This window comes from Musca autumnalis, unplaced genomic scaffold (genome assembly GCF_047663935.1).
Source record: "Musca autumnalis isolate F117 unplaced genomic scaffold, ASM4766393v1 scaffold_5, whole genome shotgun sequence".
In the NCBI taxonomy this organism is placed as follows: domain Eukaryota; kingdom Metazoa; phylum Arthropoda; class Insecta; order Diptera; family Muscidae; genus Musca; species Musca autumnalis.
In genome coordinates, this window is record NW_027412088.1 from 30008831 (window position 1) to 30033389 (window position 24559).

At 37.4% G+C, this 24559-nt stretch overlaps 5 protein-coding genes across 7 annotated transcripts in view; 2 read left to right on the top strand and 3 right to left on the bottom strand.

Moving 5' to 3' along the window:
* Window positions 1-5924: 5924 nt before the first annotated feature.
* LOC141405059 (uncharacterized) lies at window positions 5925-6736 on the top strand. Its single transcript, XM_073989040.1, has 2 exons — window positions 5925-6408; window positions 6528-6736. Exons 1-2 carry the CDS (start codon window positions 5999-6001, stop codon window positions 6652-6654), a joined length of 537 nt encoding a protein of 178 aa, XP_073845141.1. The 5' UTR covers window positions 5925-5998; the 3' UTR covers window positions 6655-6736.
* A 4302-nt stretch (window positions 6737-11038) lies between these two features.
* The window catches only part of LOC141405060 (uncharacterized), a 29572-nt gene continuing 16051 nt past the window's right edge, over window positions 11039-24559 (top strand). For 2 of the 3 annotated variants that reach the window (XM_073989042.1, XM_073989043.1), the window contains exon 1: window positions 11631-11770. The gene's annotated coding sequence lies outside the window, so the exon portion shown is untranslated. Of the gene's footprint in view, window positions 11061-11630; window positions 11771-24559 lie in introns of those variants that run through there. The other variant, XM_073989044.1, reaches the window with a different exon arrangement.
* LOC141405061 (uncharacterized) lies at window positions 11374-11718 on the bottom strand. Its single transcript, XM_073989045.1, has one exon. The coding sequence runs from the start codon at window positions 11716-11718 to the stop codon at window positions 11512-11514; it is 207 nt and encodes a 68-aa protein (XP_073845146.1). The 3' UTR covers window positions 11374-11511.
* Window positions 16101-16910, bottom strand: LOC141406603 (uncharacterized). The gene is made up of 2 exons (XM_073992372.1): window positions 16512-16910; window positions 16101-16380 (listed from the first exon to the last, which is right to left on the bottom strand). Exons 1-2 carry the CDS (start codon window positions 16721-16723, stop codon window positions 16218-16220), a joined length of 375 nt encoding a protein of 124 aa, XP_073848473.1. The 5' UTR covers window positions 16724-16910; the 3' UTR covers window positions 16101-16217.
* On the bottom strand, window positions 23133-23881 carry LOC141405819 (uncharacterized). The gene is made up of 2 exons (XM_073990553.1): window positions 23508-23881; window positions 23133-23431 (listed from the first exon to the last, which is right to left on the bottom strand). The coding sequence occupies exons 1-2, from the start codon at window positions 23792-23794 to the stop codon at window positions 23302-23304; spliced, it is 417 nt and encodes a 138-aa protein (XP_073846654.1). The 5' UTR covers window positions 23795-23881; the 3' UTR covers window positions 23133-23301.

The following is a 24559-nucleotide window of genomic DNA, read 5'->3' on the forward strand; positions in this document are numbered from 1 at the left end:
ACCGTTCTATGGGGCCTATATGAAGACGTGGAGCTATGCGGACAGATTGCAGTTGTAAAGTTGCATACCCCTAACGAAGACTTAATACCAAATTTCAGCCATTTTGGTAGGATATTTAGACCACAAATCCTTGAATATATTTTTGCATATGGTTTTGCATATGCTCTTTTTATGCAGATATGTACAAATATGTCAAAATATGCACGATATGCAGAATATGCAAAATATGCAAAAATTTCTGGGCCTAATTCGTTTTATTTTGTAATAAAAAGAGTTTCTGTCTAATCAGATTTTCTCTACGACCATCATAACCATATATGCATTTGCATAGGATTCCGCAGTCTAGTGATTATATTAGGAATCCCGAAGGACAGATCCGCCGTGAGTCGAACTTCTGAGTTATGACGTGATGATGTTTCTGCTGAAGACCCTGTAAGGCATCTGAAATTAGCATTGTTAACTGTTGCTTTAGCTTATTTATGGGATGACATGTCTTCAGTCAAATCGGTAGAAACAATTATAAAGTCAAAATTTTATACTGGATTATGTTCAAAAATTTCAAGACTACAATAAAATGATAAAGAAGTCACATTTGATGGGTTTATGAGTTCGAAACAGCACCTATGTTTCTGTGCTTTTCATATCATGCGATATCTTCTAAATCGAAGCACTTGATGTTGACATGAAGCGTTCGGCGGAGGGATTTTCTTTATTTTTTTGGACCTTTAGATGTCCACAGCCAACGAAACTGGGTGGAACCCATCGATTTGCATTCACTTTCCTAAGATAAAATATCAATTTTTGGATTGGAAGGGTAGATGTTTGAGTTATCTTTACTATATTTCCTCTGTTTCGAACTCCTAAACCTATCAAATGTACCTTTTTTGTAATTGTATTGTAGTCTTGAAATTTTGAACATAATTCAGTATAAAATTTTGACTTTACAAATTGTTTTACCGATTTCTTCATATGAATATTTTTTGGAACTCTAAGCATGGATTTTCATCAAATTCCAAGACCCAAATATATTTTTTTGCACAATAGTTGTTGGCAATCACCACTCATGGCCTTTATTTATAATTATAAACAGATTTTTGTTAAAGCTTACCACATCTAACAAAGGATTTGTGTAAATACTTAGGGTGGTTCTATCCTGGTGAACCATTAAAACATGCTAATAGTATGACATTTTTTCATGAAGCGATTAAAATTACCATTATAACGCGTATGTGAAACATGTTAGGTATTGGAAATATGGGCTACCACATAGTCTACATTTCCACAAAAATATAATTTACAATACGTCTCCTATCGTCAGATATAACGGTATTTGTTGGCAAATATTGGTTGGTTCTATTTAGATGAACCGGAGTGTAAATGGACTGAAAGAGGAAACTCTAGGGCATCATTGTGTGAAAACGGAACTTCGTCTCAAGCGGTCACCTAAGTGTGGAATTTTAAATTACGTATTTTTGCGAAAAAGTGGTCATCTTTAGTAGTACGCCCACACCTTCCAATATTTTGACCTAATTTTTTGGTTTCCTTACTTTTAATATGTTTTTTTTTGTCGTATCCCACATAAAAATTGGGGGTTTGGTCTGGAAAATCGATTCCTGAACCACTGTGCGACGTTAACTGTTTTTTATACATTTTGTACAAGTATATCAAGTCTTCAAAAACTTTGAACTCTTGTGGGGAGGTACCCGAAAGTGGTACAACATATTCGTCCTTCTTGGGACTTGATGTACATTAAAAAATACGTTTTTACAGTGTTTTATTTAACTTGCTTTGGTGTCCGTTTAGTTCAAATCTGGTAACCAATCGAACTAAAACTTTGCACAATTTTCAGATTTGGATGACAATACATGAATATGAAATCAAAACCATTATGGGTCCATTTTTTCCTATTTTCCGATTCCAGGTAATTTGAGGATTGTATGTTCATTTTTAGCCCAAATTGACTGTAATTTGGCATTTTGAGTTCCCAATGGTACAGGAACTTCCCCACCAAAAATTGTGGGAATAGGTCCAGGTTTTGGTAGAGCCCCTATAAACGGTTCCACCCGATTTCAGGCATTTTGAAGTTTGTATCTACATTTTCGGCCTAAATTGGGTGTAATTTGGTTAAGGGGTTCTCAGTGGTCAAAATAATTTATCTAATAAAAAGTTAAAAATTAAAAATAATTTAAAACAAGTAAGAAAGTATCAGTCGGCTTAGCCGACAGCCTGTTTAATTTGAAACACTTTATCCCCAAAACTACTTATGTATTTCAAAATTTTGGGCGGTTCATACGCCCACCACCCACCACCGTGGTGCAATGGTATGCACACCCGCCTTGCACGCTAAAGGTCGTGGGTTCGATTCCCAGGCCAGGCAACATCAAATTTTCAACGGTGGCAAAATACCCCTCAGTGATGTTGGCGACATTTCCTGAGTATTTCAGCCTTGTAAAACTTCTCTACAAGTGGTGTCTTAGGACACGCCGTTCGGACTCGGCAATAAACAGTAGGTCCCATATCAATGAGCTAATATGAATCGGGGTGCACTCATTGATATGAGAGAAGTCCCCCTTGTCCCATCTGGGATGTTTGTGGAACAATTATATAAAAAAAATATTATATATACGCACAAAAATGTGGGTTAGGATTAAAGTTCAAAAGGATTGCGGAGGGGCTACTTAAAGGAATGGACCGACATAGTTTTTATGGAAGTGGATCTTATTTTGGAAGTCATATATTTTCGATAGACGTCGCGCCCACTAGCGATTTCAGTGGATCATCGTATAACTTTTGGACCAATATTCCAGAAAGCATGGACTTGTCCACGGAAAACATAATATCGCATTAAACAGGACCACAACGAACAGCATCGGTATTCATTTCCAAAGGATCTTCGAACAGACCCTAAACTGCATTCAGACACAAATGTTGAATTCTGGGAGAGGACCGATATAGGCTATTTTAGAAAAAAAAATTAGACAAAATATTAAGATATCGAAATTGGTTGCTCGGTTCAAGAGATATCGCGCATACCATTTTTAGTGACCTTCTTAAAAATTGGGAGAAGTACCGGAAGTTGTGGACCGGTATTGCCCATCTTCGAACTGAAACTTAGTTTGAACAAAATTTGATGAAGGCCAAATCTGTTGATTAGTTCGAGAATTATCGTACTCTCCAGCCACTACAAATGGTGCCATAGGGATTTTTTCCACCTTTCGGGCTGTTTTCTCAAGAACCATGGACTTGTCCCTGAAAAAAACTTTTACCGTCGTAATTGAAGCAGCGAATGCAAGTTGCTTCAACAAAAATCAAAGTGATTCAAGCGCAGGTCGTAAAGTGAAGTTATCCGAAATTTTGTGTGGGAGGTACCCGAAGTAGTGGACAAATATAGACCATATTCGAACCTGATCTATATCTGGTAGATATATTAGGATGTGTAAAATATGGACCAAATCGGTCATTCCCATCCAACCATTTTCTCATGAAGTGTGGACTTGCTCCTGATGAAACTTATACCGTCGAAGGGGGGGGGTCAGTGAATACAAGTTGCTACAATTAAAATCAAAGCGATTTGAGAGCATGGGGGTACCGGAAGGAGTGGACCGATATAACCCATCTTCGAACTTAAACAAAGTTTTGACAAAATATTACGAACGTCAAATTTTGGATCGAATCGGTTGATCCGTTCGAGAGTTATCGTGCGCTCCAGCCAGAAAGACAGGCGGACGGACATGGCTAAATCAAGTCCAAATTGTCTGAAACACATTTCGTCCAAATATACTTGGGGTCTAAAACCATTATTTCGATGAGGCACATTTTGCCCGTATGAAAGTGTATATACCCTCCCTCGTTAGCATAAATGCTGAGGGTATAACTAGGGACAAAGTTTGGACTAATTGGTTAATCCGTTTGAGAGTTATACAGCCAAACGGAAGGAAAGGACATGAAATGAATTTTGTCCAAACATAATTGGCGTCTAAAATAGCACTGTGCAGCAGCATTTTTGAGTATACTAAGAACCCAAAAGGAAATTTTCGCCATAGGTCAAGTTTCTGAGATATCGCTCGATGAAGTTTTTGATTTTTTCCCTATAATACGTGGGAAAGTAGCTCGATATCTCTGTTTGGCGTTATTGTAGCTTCGTTTTGAGGTGACAGAAGTTTGACCTATGGCAAAACTGTCCTTCCCGGTTCATCATATATCCTTCATCGACATTCATCGCCAAAAAGAATTTTTCACCCCCCAGCCTTTGATCTCCATATTTGCGCGTACTGGTATTTTTCCTTTAAAACGGTTTAAGAAAACGGTTTTTTTGTTCTAGAACTGAAACTAGCAAAGTTTTCATAAGCGAATTAATTTAATTTGATTGACAACTCTATAAGCTTTTTAATGGTATACATATAAGGTTAATCGGTTACTTAAAACCGGTTCAAAAAACGGTTTTAATGTCGGAATATCCGGTTCAAAAATTGAGATAACCGGATCTATCCTCCAAGAAATTTTTTTATTAACGTGTTCATCATTGCAAGAGCTTTTTGTGGTAAATATTTCAGAACCACCCCAATAATAAATTGTTATGTCTACATACCAATAAATAACCAATGACGAATATGCAGAAAAACAAAACATAGTTTATTTCTGAACCAAAACCGATTAAATGTCAAAAAGGGCAATGAAAGCGGGTCAAAATCGATTAGTTGTCAAAGAGAACCGTACCTAAAATCTTCTGAGCAACATTTTTGTAGAATATTTGGATGCTGATAAATCTCATCTTGTGGTACTTTCACTACGAAGAGGGCATGAAAGGCATTGATTTAGAAGAAAAGATTCGCCAATCGATTTAACTGATGACATGTCACCTCAAAATGAAGCTACAACAGCGCCCAACAGATATATGGAGCTATTTTACCAAGTATTATAGGGAACAAATCAAAAACTTCATCGCGCGATATCTCATAAACTTGACCTATGGCGAACACTTCCTTTTGGGTTCTTAGTATACTCATCAAGTGCTTTCATCTCCAAAAGAAATTTTCAACCCCCAAAAATGCTGCTGCACAGTGTTATTAGCCTTTATTTCCTGGTTGGTGTAAAGGAATGATATGCAAAGTTTGCCCAAATTCTTACTTTTATTATAATGAACAAAATATTTCTTCTCAAGACTCTTTGGACAATTAAGAATGTATTATTTATAACCAGAAACATTTTATGGAGCATTACTAACTGTCCAGATATGTACATTGTACATGTAGTAATTGTAATACTCTTGTAAATTCCTCAAACATGATCTCACGCATTGTCAAACAGTAACAGACGAGGCTAGCAGCTGATTTCTTTATAATCTGAGATATGTATAAGAAGAGCTAACGATTCCCTAGTACATTAGCACTCACAAAATGATTCTTTGTGTCATGATGCCCCCAAACAAAAATAGAACAAAATCATTTCAACTTTTAGATATACTCACAGTTAATATGAAATTAATGGACGACATACATACATACATACGCAACGACCGACACAGATTTTCATACTCTTAACACATTTGTTAATGTCTCTTCAGCGGAAAAACTCTAGAGAGAATGAGTACTTTTTTTAAAACCATGAATGGCCGACAATGAAACATTGATATTCCCATCAGCCGTGTTGATCATAATCCATTATCGTAGCAACAAACAGCACGCATTCTCCCATTTTATATATCTGCCTCTTTTTATCAAAGAAAAGTGCCTCTCACCAATATTAACACACATATTTTTGGGCACTTGGAAAAATTTCTCTACTCTTATGTTTTTCACTCTCAAATAATTAAAAGTAATAACAAAAAAAAAAAATACTCTCTGCAAAAATGCTCTCCGCGAGATTTCATACTCCATATGATCTGTGCAATTTTTGTTGTGCTTGTTTAACTTGCCCCAGTTCCGTTGTAGAGTACACCGCAGTTCGTAACTAGTAATTGTTGTTCTGGGGGTTAGTAAACGCGTGCAACTTTAACAGTATGGATGATCAGCAGCAACACGTGGATGTGACGGCGGCAATGGATACCCCAGTTGATGTTAAACAAAGTCCGATAAAATTACGACTTGTTCCAGCTAAAGGTGGTGAAAGCGGCAACGGTAATGTTGTTGCAAATCTTGTTGTTGTCACCGAAAGTGAGGATGGCGTCGTGGAGGGTGCCACAGATATTGATTTACCCTATATTGACGAGGCTGTGATATCACCGGTAAATGTCAATCAATTACAAGCCACTCGAAGTGGTAAGGAAGAGAAACCGAGAGTTCGATATTATGCCGTTGGACCCTCGTCATATAAAATCAAATGCCCGCTGTGCAATCAAAATGCCAATGCCTGTGTTATGCGTGGCGCCACCTGTAAAGATGCCACTTGTTGTTTATCGTTGTTGTCATGGTAAGCGAAAAAGAGAAAGAAGAATGAATTGTTGTTTTGACAGATGACAGTCAGTGGTGGTGAAAGTGTTTATTTCAAATTGTGTGTTTTTTTGTTTGTTTTTCGTTTTTTGTTTTCAGTATATTTCCGATATTTTGGTTGTGCTGTCTTTGCACTTGGTGTGGCTGTAACGGGGAGTGGCATACAAAGGGTCTGTACTGCAGTCAATGTGGCGGTAAATTGGGTAAAATAAGAAAAGCTGTGTGATTTTTTGTTAACGGGGTGTAAATAAACACGTAGTTTTTGTAACGAACGATAAACGAAATAAAATTTATAGATTTTTAATAAATTAATTCCTTTTTTATTCAAAATCAAACGTCCTTAAAACAACTAAAAAATATCAGTCGACTTTGCCGGCAGCTAAATATCCTCAGCCTATTAGTGTAGAAGAAAAAATAAAAAAGTGAAATGTTCTCTAATGTTGGCATAATGCTATTTGGTATATAAAAAATTTTGGAAGTTTTCAGCGAGAATTAGAAAACGTTTATGGGGTCGGTATCATTAATAGTTCCAGTAATAATGCCTCTGATATACCCAATCAACACAATATACACGAATTAACTCCATCATATTTCATGAATTACGAGAATACCACTTGGCCGTGGTTTTAGAACTTTCGGCTCATTAACGAGGGAAGTATGGAAAATAAAATAAAATTATTGGAAAATGTTCGACATATCTTCACTTCTGTGTTAGACAGTTTCGGTAGTTATCGTGTCCTCCAGTTGGTCAACGTAAGATTTTTTAGAGCTTATGTCATAAAGCATGGGCTTACGCATTATATCACTATAAACAGGACCCCAAGAAGTTCATTTGGTAATAATTTTTGAACTATCCTTAGACTTAGGAAACATTGTGAACTTTTGTAAGGAGGTACACGAATATGTTATTGGAAATAGACATTCTTGGTTCTTGATGTACGTTTGGACGAAATTTTACAATGTCAAATTGAATTCGGACAAATCGAATACTACATTCGTAAGTTACTGTGTTCAGCAGTTATTTTAGTTTGACCGGCAGGATTTTTCAGAGCATTTGGGATATTGTATCTGGAAGTATCGACTTGATCCTGAGAAAAAACTGCCACAAAACATTTAAAAACGATACGAGACATCCTTCAACTGAACTAATGTACTTTTTGTTTAACATTTGGATCATATCAGCTACTCCCTTTGGAAACATTTAGAACTTTTGTGGGAATATTCCCGAAAGAGTCGGCAGGTGTGGCCCATTATTGAACTTGATTTCTTTCATTTTGGAAAAATATCAGTCGGCTTTGCCGACAGAGATATTCCCTCCGCCTGTGTGAATTAAAATTCTTTTTTCCCTAAAAACAAGTGAGTAAAGGCAATAGTCGGCACGGGACCGACTATGTAATACCTTACACCACTACCCCTGCGCATAAGATTTTCACTGGTAAACACTTCTTTTACGGAATATTATCTGACTACCACCAAACTCAATATGCTCATTCCTCTCTGGAATTCCCATTAACCAAAAAAATTCCCCGACGATCCGATCAAAATTGCGACCTGTAGTGTGATTACAACAAATGGAAAATTGTGATAGCTCCCTTGTTTGACCACCTTCGCCTACCTATTTTACATTAATGTAAAGGTGATATTTTCTTCATCCATTGACGGGCTTTGCCGTTGGAATACTCCTACTAGAAGCTGATATATTCGCATAAGAATAAGACGTTTAATTTGTTCAACATATTTTTTTTGCCCATTGCGACCCATGAATATTATCCGACCGTCACTAAACTTAAGGCTTCTTCCTCCGTGGGACCCTCATCAACTCTCAAAATTTCGTGACGATCCGATCAAAATTGCGACCTGTAGTGTGGTTACAAAAAAAAAAAAAATGCGATACATAACCGACTATTGCGATATCTCCGTTGCTTGATCTTCTACGAAAACCTACTTTACATCGTTGTAATGATAATTTCTTCTTTCATTGCCTGGCTTTTCTTTTGGTATACCCCTTAGCGGAGATATTCGCTTGGTAAAAAACGTTGTCTTTTTATCCACATAAGTTTTTTGCCCTTCCGACCCCTGAATATTATCTGGCCATCACCAAAATCAGTAGTTTCCTTCCCCTACGGGACCCCCCTTAACCCACAACATTTCGTGACGATCCGATCAAAATTGTGACCGGTAGCGTGATTTCCAAAAATAATGGAAAAATGGGATGTATTACCGACTATTGCGATATCTTCGTTATTTTGTCACCCACGCCGACCTAGTTTGCATTATTGTAAATATGGGATCTTCTTCTTTCATAGTCAGGCTTTGCTTTTGGAAAGTCCCCAACCAGAGCTGTGATATTCGTCCTTATAATTAAAATCGCAAAAATGAATAGTTGTTTAAAACCTACGAGAACCTACTAACCCTCATTCGAAAGGTGATATTTTCTACTTTCATTGTCAGGTTTTGCTTTTGGTATACCCCTTATAGAAGCTGAGATATTCGATTTGGAAAAAACGTTGTCTTTTTATCCACATAAGTTTTGTGTCCATTCCGACCCCTGAATATTACCCAACCATCACGAAAATCAATATGCTTCTTCCCCTCCGGGACCCCCATCAACATCCAAAAGTTCGTGACGATCCGATCAAAATTGCGAACTGTAGCGTGATCACAAGGTTTAGATGGACAGACGGACGGACGGACACACATTTTGGTATATATAAGTATGGGTCTACGACCATAATTTCGATGCGTTACAAACTTTTTGGCCGAAACCAACTTATAATACCCTCCCCACATAGTGGTGTAGGGTATAAAAAAAATTAAAAACAAGTAAGAAAAGGTTCGTCCGGGCCGAACTTTTTATACCCCCCACCACGAACTGTATTGAAGTGAATTCCAAAAATTCTGAAAATTGGGAGATATCGTCCTATGGGGGCTATATGAGGGCGTAGACCGATACCGACAAATTTCACGTGGAAAGTTGTATACCCTTAACGAAGACTAACTACCAAGTTTCAGTCATTTCGGTCGGATATTGAGGTCACACCTTCAAAATACCGAAAATCAGGAGGTACCGTTCTATGGGGGCTATACTAAGGCGTGGACCTGTACAGACAAGTTTCTGGGAGAAAGTTTAATACCCCAAATGAAGACCAAATACCAAATTTCAGCCATTTCGGTGGATTAATGTGGACATAACCTTCAAAATACCGAAAATCTGGAGGAACCGTTCTATGGAGGCTATATGAGGGCGTGGACCTATACCTACAAATTTCTGGGGAAAAGTTGTATACCCCCAACGAAGACTAAATACAAAATTTCAGTCATTTCGGTGTGATAATGAGGTTAAAACCTTCAAAATATCGAAAATCGGGAGGTATCGTCCTATGGGGACTATATCAAAACGTGGACCTATGTAAACATTTTATGATAGAAATGTTTCTTAGCCTCTGGAAACAACCGATTCTGTGGTCAAATGGGACTAATACATTCAAAATATCGCGTACTATATACGGGGCGTTATATGGGGGCTATACCAAAACGTGGACCTATAAAAACAAACTTTTTTAGCCTCTGAAAACACAAAATACCAAATTACAACCGATTCGGTGGTAAAATGGGACAAATATCTTAAAAATTCCTAAAAACGACGACGCGTCACTTTGTATGGAGGCTATACGAAAACCTGGACCTACATAGCCCGCTTTCAATACCAAAAGTCCTACGTGCATATAATAGTTTTTACCAAAATTTCATCCACCTACTTCAATCCGTTCGGACGCTAGAGTGATTTCCACAGACGGACGGACATGGCTATATCGATGTAGAATTGCACGCTGATCAAGAATATATATAGTTCGAGTAGTTACAAACGGAATGACAAACTTAACATCTTGTGGTGGAGGGTATAACAAGAAAAAATCGCTGAAGGAATTTTTAAACAAATCGCGATCAAAGTTCACATTTTTAGGTTTATTTTAGGTTTTCAGGATTTTGCTTGGAAGTCGGAAGTTCTATCGAAATGGGACTACAACTACACTGCTATAATATTTTTTTAGTCCCATTTCGATAGGCCTAGCCGTTTCCAAGCAAAATCGTGAAAATCTATAATGAGCCTAAAAAAACTTCCCAGGTGTAAGCGGTTTTCATTTAGTGTTAGTTAAAGGCCCCGTACATGGCATTGTTTTATAAGGAGGCGATACAGTCAGAGCATTGTCCCAGTTTGAACTTCTATATCTCAAAAATGGTAAAACCTAGGAAAAAGTCATGAAGGTCAGTGTTGTAGAAAATTTTTACTGTTACAACATGTTCTTTAGTCCCATTAGGACTTGCGGTTTTTAAGCAAAACCGTGAAGATGATTGTCGATGACAATCGAAATATTGGAAAAATAAAAGAAGAATAAAAGTCAAAAATACATCGTTTTCTTTTTCAATTGACCTATAGCCAAACAAAACCACTAATAAAGAAAACCGTGAAAACCTAAAAAAACTCTAAAAATGTGAACTTTGACTGTGATTTATTTGAAAATCCCTTCAGCGATTTTTTTTTTATTTTTTTGATTTTTCTCATTCATTCTATGAATATTTTCGTTTCAGAATCCGCAAAAACTTCCCAGGTGTAAGCAGCTTTCATTTAAGGTTAGTTAAGGCGCACCGAGTTTATAAATAAGAAATCGGATTTTAAAAAATTTAGTTTTTTTGGTTTCGTCCAGAAAAATAGAATTCTGAATCACTGCCCGCCTGCTCCATGACGGCGCCATTAGATAGACTGAAGTAACATTGCTTGATTATACAAATCCTCAGACATTTTAGAAGGGAAGAAATATTAACTGAACAAATAGGAAACATCTTGAAAGAAAAATCTATGTAGAAAAAAAAACGATTTAAGATGCTTAAAATAATTGAATTGTTCTTTTAGTTATTAAAAAATGCATTAATTTATTTTATTCGTGTCATAATTTATTTGGTATTATTTTTTTAATTTAATTTTTTATTGGTACTATAAGTTTTTAAAATTATAAAATTTTTATTTAAAAATGTTAAACAATTAATATGCATGTGTACAAAAAAAAAAATCTTATAAATCTTTTTACAATTTTGGACGTCTATAGGTGCCCAAATATTCTCCGCACGATGAACAATATTGGCGACGCATGCAACAGCTCAAGAGGAAACGTCTCGTGATTGTTGTACCCTTTTGTTTACAATACGGACAGCAGACTTCGTGGGGTTTGGGGCCAACGGCAAAGTAAACTGGTGGTGGTGCTGGTGGGGCAGTTGTTGTATTGGCTACCATGATGATGATGTCGAACAAGCGAACGTGTGAGAGTGACTAAGACAACCTTGACGTAAGAATAAATGAAATCATTTAAATTTGTTTAATTATTTGTAGCAACAAAAAAAATAACAAAAGTAACAAAAAACAGCAACAAACATATGTATAGGAAGATTAACAAATTGTTTTGTTTAGCTTACTTGCAAGTGGTTGTTGTTGTTATTTGGAAAGGAGGGGGTGTTGTGTGTGTGATCTCCTAAATGAATTGACTAGATCGCCAACGTCGAACGTAGTGCGTAGTGTGTTGAGATAAGCGTTCTATGAAATACTGTTGCATGCATGAAAATTCTTTGACTTGAGGAAATTTTATTTTTTTGCTTGTTTGTGTTCGGCATTGCTTAAGAGAATCTGAGGAGATTTTAAGAGTAATAAGGTGGGGGTGGTTTGGAAGAGTAATACATATTTACACATTTGTTTTTATTAGCTATTCTTTTCTAGACAAAACATCTATTTGAAGCGGAACATTTGAAATATTAAATTTGCTGATTCGTATGCTATGATAAGTCCTACCGGTCTTCAAGGAGAATGCCAAATGATCTTGTATAAGAAGATCTATTGGTTCTCTATGAGAAGCCGTTTTTGTCTTCTATGAGATGATCTATTGGTTACCTATTAAAAGACTTATTGATCTTTTATAAGAACATCTATTTGAACAATAAGCTTCAGTAGGAAAACTTATTGGACCGATTGGTCTTTTATCGGTCTTCTATAAGAAAACCAATTTATTTTCTACGAGGGTCTAAAGGAGCACCCTTTCTTCAAAAACGGGTCTATAGGAGCATCCTTGCTTCAAAAACGGGTCTTTAGGAGCATCCTTTCTTTAAAAAAGTGTCTATAGGAGTACCGTTTCTTTAAAAAATGGTCTATAGAAGCGCCCTTTCTTTCGGAAAGGGTCTATAGAAGCGCCCTTTCTTTCGGAAAGGGTCTATAGAAGCACCCTTTATTTCGGAAAGGGTCTATAGAAGTACCCTTTATTTCGGAAAGGGTCTATAGAAGCACCCTTTATTTCGGAAAGGGTCTATAGAAGTACCCTTTATTTCGGAAAGGGTCTATAGAAGCACCCTTTCTTTCGGAAAGGGTCTATAGAAGCACCCTTTCTTTCGGAAAGGGTCTATAGAAGCACCCTTTCTTTCGGAAAGGGTCTATAGAAGCACCCTTTCTTTCGGAAAGGGTCTATAGAAGCACCCTTTCTTTCGGAAAGGGTCTATAGAAGCACCCTTTCTTTCGGAAAGGGTCTATAGAAGCACCCTTTCTTAGAGAGAGGGTCTATAGAAGCCCCTTTCTTAGAGAGAGGGTCTATAGAAGCACCCTTTCTTTCGGAAATGGTCTATAGAAGCACCCTTTCTTAGAGAGAGGGTCTATAGAAGCACCCTTTCTTAGAGAGAGGGTCTATAGAAGCACCCTTTCTTAGAGAGAGGGTCTATAGAAGCCCCTTTCTTAGAGAGAGGGTCTATAGAAGCACCCTTTCTTACAGAGAGGGTCTATAGAAGCACCCTTTCTTAGAGAGAGGGTCTATAGAAGCCCCTTTCTTAGAGAGAGGGTCTATAGAAGCACCCTTTCTTTCGGAAAGGGTCTATAGAAGCACCCTTTCTTTCGGAAAGGGTCTATAGAAGCACCCTTTCTTTCGGAAAGGGTCTATAGAAGCACCCTTTCTTTCGGAAAGGGTCTATAGAAGCACCCTTTCTTTCGGAAAGGGTCTATAGAAGCACCCTTTCTTTCGGAAAGGGTCTATAGAAGCACCCTTTCTTTCGGAAAGGGTCTATAGAAGCACCCTTTCTTTCGGAAAGGGTCTATAGAAGCACCCTTTCTTTCGGAAAGGGTCTATAGAAGCACCCTTTCTTTCGGAAAGGGTCTATAGAAGCACCCTTTCTTTCGGAAAGGGTCTATAGAAGCACCCTTTCTTTCGGAAAGGGTCTATAGAAGCACCCTTTCTTTCGGAAAGGGTCTATAGAAGCACCCTTTCTTTCGGCAAGGGTCTATAGAAGCACTCTTTCTTTCGGCAAGGGTCTTTAGAAGCACCCTTTCTTTCGGCAAGGGTCTATGGAAGCACCCTTTCTTTCGGAAAGGGTCTATAGAAGCACCCTTTCTTTCGGCAAGGGTCTATAGAAGCACCCTTTCTTTCGGAAAGGGTCTATAGAAGCACCATTTCTTTCGGAAAGAGTCTGTAGAAGCACCCTTTCTTTCGGAAAGGGTCTATAGAAGCACCCTTTCTTTCGGAAAGGGTCTATAGAAGCACCCTTTCTTTCGGAGAGAGTCTATAGAAGCACCCTTTCTTTCGGAAAGGGTCTATAGAAGCACCCTTTCTTTCGGAAAGGGTCTATAGAAGCACCCTTTCTTTCGGAAAGGGTCTATAGAAGCACCCTTTCTTTTGGAAAGGGTCTATAGAAGCAACCTTTCGTTCGGAAAGGGTCTATAGAAGCACCCTTTCGTTCGGAAAGGGTCTATAGAAGCACCCTTTCTTTCGGAAAGGGTCTATAGAAGCACCCTTTCTTTCGGAAAGGGTCTATAGAAGCACCCTTTCGTTCGGAAAGGGTCTATAGAAGCACCCTTTCTTTCGGAAAGGGTCTATAGAAGCACCCTTTCTTTCGGAAAGGGTCTATAGAAGCACCCTTTCTTTTGGAAAGGGTCTATAGAAGCACCCTTTCGTTCGGAAAGGGTCTATAGAAGCACCCTTTCTTTCGGAAAGGGTCTATAGAAGCACCCTTTCTTTCGGAAAGGGTCTATAGAAGCACCCTTTCTTTGGGAAAGGGTCTATAGAAGCACCCTTTCTTTCGGAAAGGATCTATAGAAGCACCCTTTCTTTCGGAAAGAGTCTATAGAAGCACCCTTTCTTTCGGAAAGGGTCTGTAGAAGCACCCTTTCTTTCGGAAAGAGTCTATAGAAGCACCCTTTCTTTCGGAAAGGGTCTATAGAAGCACCCTTTCTTTCGGAAAGGGTCTATAGAAGCACCCTTTCTTTCGGAAAGAGTCTATAGAAGCACCCTTTCTTTTGGAAAGGGTCTATAGAATCACCCTTTCTTTCGGAAAGGGTCTATAGAAGCACCCTTTCTTTCGGAAAGGGTCTATAGAAGCACCCTTTCTTTCGGAAAGGGTCTATAGAAGCACCCTTTCGTTTGGAAAGGATCTATAGAAGCACCCTTTCTTTCGAAAAGGGTCTATAGAAACCCTTTTGCTTTCGGAAAGGGTCTATAGAAACACTTTTTCTTTCGGAAAGGGTCTATAGAAGCACCCTTTCTTTCGGAAAGGGTCTATAGAAACACTTTTTCTTTCGGAAAGGGTCTATAGAAGCACCCTTTCTTTCAGCAAGGGTCTATAGAAGCACCCTTTTTTCAGCAAGGGTCTATAGAATCTTCCTTTCTTTCAGCAAGGTTCTATAGAAGCACCCTTTCTTTCAGCAAAGGTCTATAGAAGCACCCTTTCTTTCAGCAAGGGTTTATAGAAGCACCCTTTCTTTCGGAAAGGTTCTATAGAAGCACCCTTTCTTTCAGCAAGGGTCTATAGAAGCACCCTCTCTTTCAGCAAGCGTCTATAGAAGCACCCTTTCTTTCAGCAAGGGTCTATATGAGCACACTTTCTTTCAGCAATGGTCTCTAGAAGCACCCTTTCTTAGAGAGAGGGTTTATAGAAGCACCTTTTCTTAGGGAGAGGATCTATAGAAGCACCCTTTCGTTCAGCAAGGGTCTATATGAGCACACTTTCTTTCAGCAATGGTCTCTAGAAGCACCCTTTCTTAGAGAGAGGGTTTATAGAAGCACCTTTTCTTAGGGAGAGGATCTATAGAAGCACCCTTTCTTTCAACAAGGGTCTATAGGAACTTCCTTTCATCTTTTAACCCATTCGGATAATTCGCAAAGAGAATATATAAATTTGCAGGCCATTCGGTTTCCTGTGTATGTCTGCCAATGTTTGAACACTTGAAACCCTTTCTGACATCATATCTTTTTGTTTTGCTTTTGTTTTTTTTTCTGCTCCATTGTTTTCACTCTGGTTGCTCGAAGTTTGGCAGTGTTCCAAAGTACGCATTAATCATTTTGTTGAACAATGGGTATAAACAATATATGTATGTTGGGGGATTTGTAGCTATATATTTAAATATTTGTTTTTGTTTTTTTTATTTAAAGCAAAGGCATAATTGCTCTAGACAGGGGATAATGAGTTGGTGGGATGAACTGTATCCAAACTTGAATGGAACAGCAGGAGGAAATGGATTAAAAATATATTTATGAAATTATCTGTTTCTTTAATTATTTTCTTTTTCTGCTGAGTAATACTTTTCGTATGTCATAAATTGACCAGTCACATGTCACATTTTCCATTTAAACAGTAAAGTAAAACCTGAGAACGTTTTATTTAATTTTTTTATTTCATTTTTATTTCGTTTTAAAAAATACATTTCTTAATATTTAATTTTATTTGACAGAACAACCATCACTTTTGCTCCCGAATGATCGACATTTCACCTCAGTTTGCATATTTACTGCTGAGATGATTGCCGTTGTGACTTTTTACCGGTGGTACGCGTTTAGCACGTCCCAAATAGCAGCTGCAGTTTTTGCAATAATGATTGGTATCTGTGCGGTTCACCATCTTTTTATATTCAAAACACAAACAGCAACAGAGACCACTGCAAAATTGAAAGAAAAAAATTAAAACCATGCAAAGGGTGACGTATAATTAATAATTATTAAGCATACGTCACAGTAAGCAATAGCCTCACACAACTCTGAAGTGGTTTATAGTTCATAAAATACTTACTAAAACAATGTAGAATAAATTTCATTGCAGGTATTTGACCATTTCTTCTCCTCCACATGCACCTCGGTCAGCTGGTTAATGCCACAGCTGGGACACAGAATTGCCACCGGCTCTGTTGGCAAATTCAAATGTGTTCCAGCCAAAGGAGTGGCATAATTATTATCCATTTGCATTTTCTTTTCTTCATCTAGTTTTTCTCTGTTAAGCAGCATTCTGTCTTTTTTATGTTTTCCTAGATTTTATTTTCTAGTCTGTGAATTTTTTTACGTTATTACTTTGTTATTCGCACAATAACGTCGCACGTTTAGACTAAACAAATTTGATGTTTTTTCTAAAGATTTTCTTCGTTCGATGTTCTCAGTGTGTCATCTTAAATTTTTGTCAATCGTGTGTCTCTGGTAGAGTGTAATAAAATTAAAGAAAAAACAAACAGTTTTATTTTAATTTTCTTCATCTCTTAAACACCATCCAAGGTCTTTCCAGTTGAATTACTTATTAAAGAGATTTCGATCTCTTAAGAGTAAAATTATAAGAGAATAATTCAGACACAAAATGATTTCATTTAAGTAGATATATTAATATTACGCATAATTGTAGAAAACAGTCGATTTTGTTTAAATATTTAATTTTGAGAGAGGTAGGTATGTGCTCTCTCATAATCGACGTCGATCACAAACATCATATATATTTGTGTAAAAGAGAGAATATTGTAAAAATCAAAAAATTTCTCGATTCTCTAATGTCAATGCCTAGTTTGTACAAAACTAACATAGAAATTGAAGGTCATGGTCGTCAGCCAGAGACATTTTTGTTGTACTAGAAGCTACTTAAGATTTATTGATGTGCCGGAATTTTAATATAAAAAAATATTTAATGTATGAGTTTGTGCTAATAAGTTAAAAAACATGAGAGAGTTATTTATTTGTTAGATATGCCTCGCAGTACATCGATAAATATAACTATGCCGATGTCATTGTATAGCAGGTACAGGTCGTGGTTCATAAGACATCGATATTCACCGTCATCAAGTAGCATCTGTTGGTCAATATTTTTCTTCTTGTTATTTCTCAGGTAGACGAAGTCTTAAACCACCACTGATTTGTAGATACCAACACCCACAGTTGAGCCGAGTTCTACAGATCTGGGATCACCGCTTAATGCCAGATCCGTTTAGAAGATTCTCTTTCATTTGGTCATTTTTGGTCAATTTTAATATTTGATATGTCTCAGTCTTGTTCCATCTGATATCTGCTTGTAATAGATGCTGTTTGAATATACATTCTTTGACTACTATCATTGGTGCTGCAACTGAAGCCTTTCGGAGTTCGTTAGAGGCGTATCCTGCTTTGGCTAGTTTCTCTGCTTTTTCGTTACCAACAGGACGCTTATGACCTGGGATCAAAGTAAGAACTACTGTGGTCAGATGTCTTAACTAAGCACGTTCTTCTTTACTTACTTACTTCTTGAGATAATGTCCCAAAATTTATAATTTTTGATTTGGACTAGCAATGATCGTGGTGAGCTTCGTCGTACCATCCTTGAAGACCCAAGATTTAGAAAACTTACCCTTGAAATCAACTAGGCAAAGCAGAAGATGTGGCTAGACCACCAGAAGCAATGCAACTTTGGTACCGGATTAAGAAAATTGTGGGCCATGGTTAAGTCACTCTCGAATCCGAGATAGAAGGATGGTAGAACGGCTGTTACTTTCTACGGCGTGATAGTGATAGATCTGAAAAGTTTCGCCAGTTTATAGAGCACCTCGAGAATGGCAGGGAGATGAGGAGTGTGCTACGCAATATAAGAGCCATATAAAAAGTATCCTCAATCTATCGCTGGCCACTCATATTTTACCAGAAGCCTGGAAAGTTGGGAGAGCGGTCATGCTACTGAAGCCAGGCAATGATGCCAGCAGAGGTAAATCGTACAGTCCTTTTTCAATCTATAGTTAGCCATCCATATTGTAGCATAAGCCTAGAAAGTTGGCAGAGTAGTCTCGCTATAAAAGCCAGGCAAGAATAGCAGTAGAGGTAAATAATACAGACCGATCTTCCTCTTGTCGTCAATAGCAATGATTTTTGAGGCACTACTCCTCTCCGTGATGAGAATCAGTTTTCCAGTTGTGTAGCATATGCATAGATTCCGGAAAAATGCACAGCACCACAACAGCATTACAACCCTTATCCATATATATTAGTCGATGACTGAACCAAAGCAGGCCGGGTGACGGAACAGTTGACCTATTGATGGCTTTCGATACCATGGAAAATCTCAAGGTGTCTTCTGTTGTCTATAGAAGACCTCGTAATGTCTTCAGTTATCTATAGAAGACCTCACGAGGTGATTTCTGTATATGTGTAGTCTGTTGAAGACTTCAGAAGTTTTTTTTTTAGTTTTCTAGAAAAGACCTTAAGAGAACTTATGCTGCCTATAGAAGATCTCAAGAGGTCTTATGATGTGTATAACAGATTTCGATAGGACTTCCGTCTTATATAGAAGGTTGAAGAGGTCTTCTGCTCTCTATAAAACCCATCAAGGGGTCTTCTATTGTCTACGAAAGATCTCTTCTGTTGTCTATAGAAGACCTTAAGAGGTCTTCTGTTAGCTATAGAAGGTCTCAAGAGGTACTTTGTGGTCTATAGAAGGTCTCAAGGGGTCTTCTGTTGTCTATAGAAGACCTCAGAACGTCTTCTTTTGTCCATAGAAGACATAAAATTCCTCCTGTTGTATATAGAAGATCCCAAGAGATTTTAAGATGACCTCAAGAGGTCTTCTGTTGTCAGTAGAATACTTCAAGATGACTTCTATAGTGCGATTCTCTTACTCATTTTTTGAGTTACCGACAAAAATCGGTAACTTTAAAACGCAAAATTATGAATGAAAAGTTTAATCAAAAGTTGATAACACTGTTGCTGCTGGTAGAACTTAATGACTACTTTTTATTGATCGCTAACTTACCGAATAATATCCTTAATTGCCGATATTATAAGCATATTAATTTTACCGGTTTTTGTCGGTAAATCAAAAAATGAGTTAGAGAATCGCACTACTGATGTTTGTAGAAGATCTCAAGATGTCTTTTGTTGTATAAAGTGACCTCAAGAGGTTTTCTGTTTTCTATAAGAGGGGTTCTGTTGCCTATAGAAAACCTCAAGGGGTCTTCTATTGTCCATAAAATACTTTAAGGAGTCTTCTCTTGTCTATAGAAGACCCCAAGATACCTTCTGTTTTCTATAGAAGACCTTAAAATACCCTCCGTTGTCTATAGAAGATCTTCAGAGGTCTTCTGTTGTCTATTAAAGACTTCAAGAAGTTTTATGTAGGAATTCAAGTGATCTTCTGTTGTCTATAGAAGAGCTCAGAATATCTTTTTTTGTCTATAGAAGTCATAAAAGGTCTCCTGTTATCTATATTCACAAGATGTCTTCTGTTGTCTATAGAATACCCCAAGAGGTTTTATGTTGTAGAAGATGACCTAAAGAGGTCTTCTGTTGTCTGTACAATACTTCAAGAGGACTTCTGATGGCTGTAGAAGACCTCAAGAGGTCTTCTGTTGTCTATATAAGTATAAAGTAACCTCAAGAGATCTTCTGTTGTATATAGACGACCTCCATAGGCTTTATGCGGTCTATAAAAGACTTCAAAATTTTTCTTTTGTCTATGGAAGACCTTTAAAGGTCTTCCGTTGTCCATAGAAGACCTCAAGGTGTCTTCTATTGTCCACGAAAGATCTTGAGAGATCTTCTGTTGTCTATAGTAGACTCCAAGAGATTTTCTGTTGTATAAAGACGATATCAAGAGGCCTTTTTTTGTATATAGACGACCTCCACAGTGCTTCTTTGGTCTATAAAAGACCTCAAGGTGTCTTCTGTGCTTATCTACAAAGGACCTCAACGGGTCTTTCTTGTCTATAGAAGACCCCAAGAGACCTTCTGTTTTCTATAGCAGACCTTAAAAGGCCCTCCGTTGTCTATAGAAGACCTCAAGAGGTCTTATGTTGTCTATTAAAGATTTAAAGAAGTTTTATGTGGGACTTCAAAGGGTCATTTGTTGTCTATAGAAACCCTCAAGAGACCTTCTGTTTTCTATAGAAGACCTTAAAAGGCCCTCCATTGTCTAAGGAGATCTTTAGAGGTCTTCTGTTGTCCATAGAAAACCTCAACAGGTGTCTATAAAAGGCCTCAACGGGTCTTCTGTTGTCCATAGAAGACCCCAAGAGACCTTCTGTTTTCTATAGCAGTCCTTTAAATGCCCTCCGTTTTCTATAGCAGATCTTAAGGGGTCTTCTGTTGTATATTAAAGACTTCAAGAAGTTTTATGTGGGACATCAAGTGGTCTTATGTTGTCTATAGAAGACCTAAGAACGTCTTCTTTTGTCCATAGAGGACATATGAGGTTTCCTGTTGTCTATATAAATTCACAAGAGGCTTTCTCTTGTCTATCGAAGATATGAAGAGGTTTTCTTTTGTATAAGATGACCTCAAGAGGTCTTCTGTTGTATAGATACGACCTCAAGAGGTCTTCTGTTGTTTATAGAAGAACCCAAAACGTTTTCTATTGTATAAAGTGACTCCTGGAGTTCTTATATTGTATATAGACGACTTCCATAGGCCTTCTATGGTCCATGAAAGACCTCAAAAATCTTCCGTTTGTTTATGGAAGGCCTTTAAAGGTCCTCCGTTGTCTATAGAAGACCTCAAGAGGACTTCTGTTACCCATAAAATACCTCAAGAGGTCTTCTGTTGCCTATAGAACCCCTCAAGGTGTCTTCTTTTGTCTACGAAAGATCTCAATAGTTTTTCTGTTGTATAAAGATTATCTCAAGAGGCCTTATTTTTATATAGACGACCTCTATAGTCTTCCTTTGGTATAAAATAGACCTCGAGTGGTCTTCTGTACAATAGAAGACCTCAAAAGGTCTTCTTTTGTCTATGAAAGACCTCAAGAGATCCTCCGTTGCCTATAAAATACTCTAAGAGGTATTCTGTTTTCTTTAAAAGAAATCTACAGGTCTTATGTTGTCTAGAGAATACCCAAAGAGGCCTTCTGTTTTCTTTAGAAGGCCTCAACAGGTCTACTCTTGTCTATAAAGTATAGAGTACAGACACTTTAGATCTCAAGAGGTCTTCTGTTGTCTATAGAAGAACCCAAAATGTTTTCTATTGTATGAAGTGACCTCAAGAGGTGTTCTGTTTTATATAAACGACGTCCATAGGTCTTCTGTGATCTATAAAAGTCATTAACAATCTTCTGTTGCCTATGAAAGACTTTAAAAGGTTCTCCGTTGTCCGCATAAGACCTCAAGAGGACTTCTGTTGCCCATAGAATACCTAGTCTTCTGTTGTCTTTAGAACTACTCAGCAGTTCTCCTGCTGTCTATAAAACCCCTCAAGAAGTCATCTTTTGTATATAGAAAACCTCAAGAGGTCTTATGATGTCCAAAAAAGACCTCAAGGTGTTCTGTTTTCTTTAGAAGGCATCAACAGGTTTTCTGTTATCTATAGAATACCTCAAAAGGTCTTCTGTTGTCTATAAAAGACCCCACAGTCCTTGGGGATTCGGACCGCTGACACGCTGCCACTCACCAGTCTCCTTATTCCTTATGGACGCAGCCAGTCCAGGTTGCAAAATGTTCAAATCTTGATATAGAGGAACTGGAACCAGAACCAGATAACTGAATGAAATATACTCAAAGAGTGTCATATTTCAAAAAATCATGTTTAGAGAAAAACGTGTTTTAAGTTGCCGAATGAAATTTGACTTCCCACTTGAAAAAGATTATTATACGAAAAATAAAATAACTACTAAAAAATGAAATAACACTAGAGAGATATCAATCCTAAATTTCTGTGCACGATCAAGCATGAGTTATGTCACTCTTTGAGTAAATGAGCGATAATTGCTTTGCTACAACCACAACTCCAATTCAATTAGCCGGATACTTGCCACATCCAATGATCTTTAAGATACAACAAGGTGTATATCGGACAACACCTTAAGTGCAATTTGGAAATGTTCATCGAAGGTAGATCTTGTGTTTCATACTACAACGGTATTATATATTCGAAGGAAAATCCCTGTTGACTTTTTTTTGCTGAGATATTGTACCCAATGTCTTAATATTTAAGGCCTCCATTTGCACTAAAATTGTACTTGTCCTTGTGTCCATTGTTGCAACGCAATATTTTTATGCCCCATACTGCTCGCAATAACGACTAGTTTGTTGCAAAAACCCTACCTACGTGTTATTCAAGCAACAAACGAAAGGCAACTTTATTGCGTAGACTTTCTAGATTGGATCTGTAAATGTAATAATTAGGGTCATTCTTTGTGATACATACCTCACAATCAAATGGTTTTTTGTACCGTCACAGACTGAGGGTTGACAAAGTCGAAAACATCTCTCTCTTAATTTTTGCCGTTACACCCTAACATACATTTTCGCAAATTTGTTTGTTTGCTACTATATTTAAAAGAAATGTTGTTGTTGATGTTTTTGTTTTCATATAAAATGTATTTATTTATATACTATAATTATACATACAAAAAAGAACCATTGGTTGGGAAGGGTAAACAAAAATACTTTTCGAACCGTAAGAATATTTCAACACATTCGTTGTGATTTGTTGTGTGTCGAAAACAGACAAAAAATTAACAAAATATTTAAGTAATAAAATTAATAAAATACCATTTATTTTACGAAATAAATTCGTTGATGTAGGCCTCATGTTCATCAATACTCCAAATTGAATTGGTAATAAAAGCCCTCCTGACATCCTTCCACGTTCCTTCAAGCCACTAGTGCGGGTGGCCTACGTTTCGCTCGGCCATAATAACAATTACAATTCGTACAATAATGATTGGTGTCACATTGGCCACAGGGATCAGAATAATTGAAACAACAGCAACAACAAAGGGAACTAAAAGGGAGGAAATTTAGACATTTAATCATAAGTTCATAAGATTTCAGGTGATCTAGGAGGCATCTGTTCTTACGCAAAGAGACAACCAAAGAAACTATTCCATTTTTTGGCCCATTTCTTGGGTTCAACATGCACTTGACTCATGGCTTTGACACCACAACTGGGACAGCGTATCGTTGTTGGTGTTGTGGGTAAATTGAGGAATGTTCCCGCCAGGGGTGTGGCAAAATTATTGTAAATTTCTAAATTCCTTTGTGAGCGTAACATTTTCTCAGCCGCCTTTTGGGCTTTGCGATCAATTACAACTTCAATATTTGGCGGCGGTTTGGTGTTTTTGGCCTCATTGACTGGCTGCGTCATGTTTGGCGAATTGATTTCACTTGTTTTTATGCACGTTTATTCTTTCACTTTGCCACTTTCAACAAATAATCGAACAAGACTAACGAACAAAGATGCTGCTGAGCAAATTGTTTTCTTCTTCGTTTTCATTTGAAATTCAAATAGGAGGAAATGTGGGAAATATTTGATGTGTGTGGGAGAACATTTTGTAAACAAATTATTGGGTAAAGAGAAATAATTAAGGGAGTCTGTCTGTGGGTACATTAATGAGATGGATTGCAACAAATGAGTGTTAATGAGATGGTTACTGTTTCAACATTTTTTTCTCAAAATTTAAATTTGCTGAAATACATGGTTTTTCTGCGAAATTATTTAGATTTATTAGAGATTGAGAATATAATACATATTAATTGTTTCTTTGCTCGTCTCTCGTTGTTCCGGTCCAGGTTCAGAGTATATGCATAATCTAGACCTGAGAAAGACGCTGAACTGTTTATGTGGATTTAATTGTAAAATACGCAAACCCCTAATTTGCCACGAATTACTTCTCTGATATCTGTCTCAATTATATGGAAACTCCTTTTTATCGCCGAGTCCTAACTGTGTATCCAATGACAACACATATAGATAAGATTTGCATGTCTAAAAATCCGTGGGAAATGTTAACAACATTGCGCTGATCCGGCTTTAACCAGGATCGAAAAATGTTTGATGTTTTCAAGCCTCAGAATCGATAACGGTGCCACTCTTTGAAATACAGAGGTCAATAAAATTACAACCTCGGCG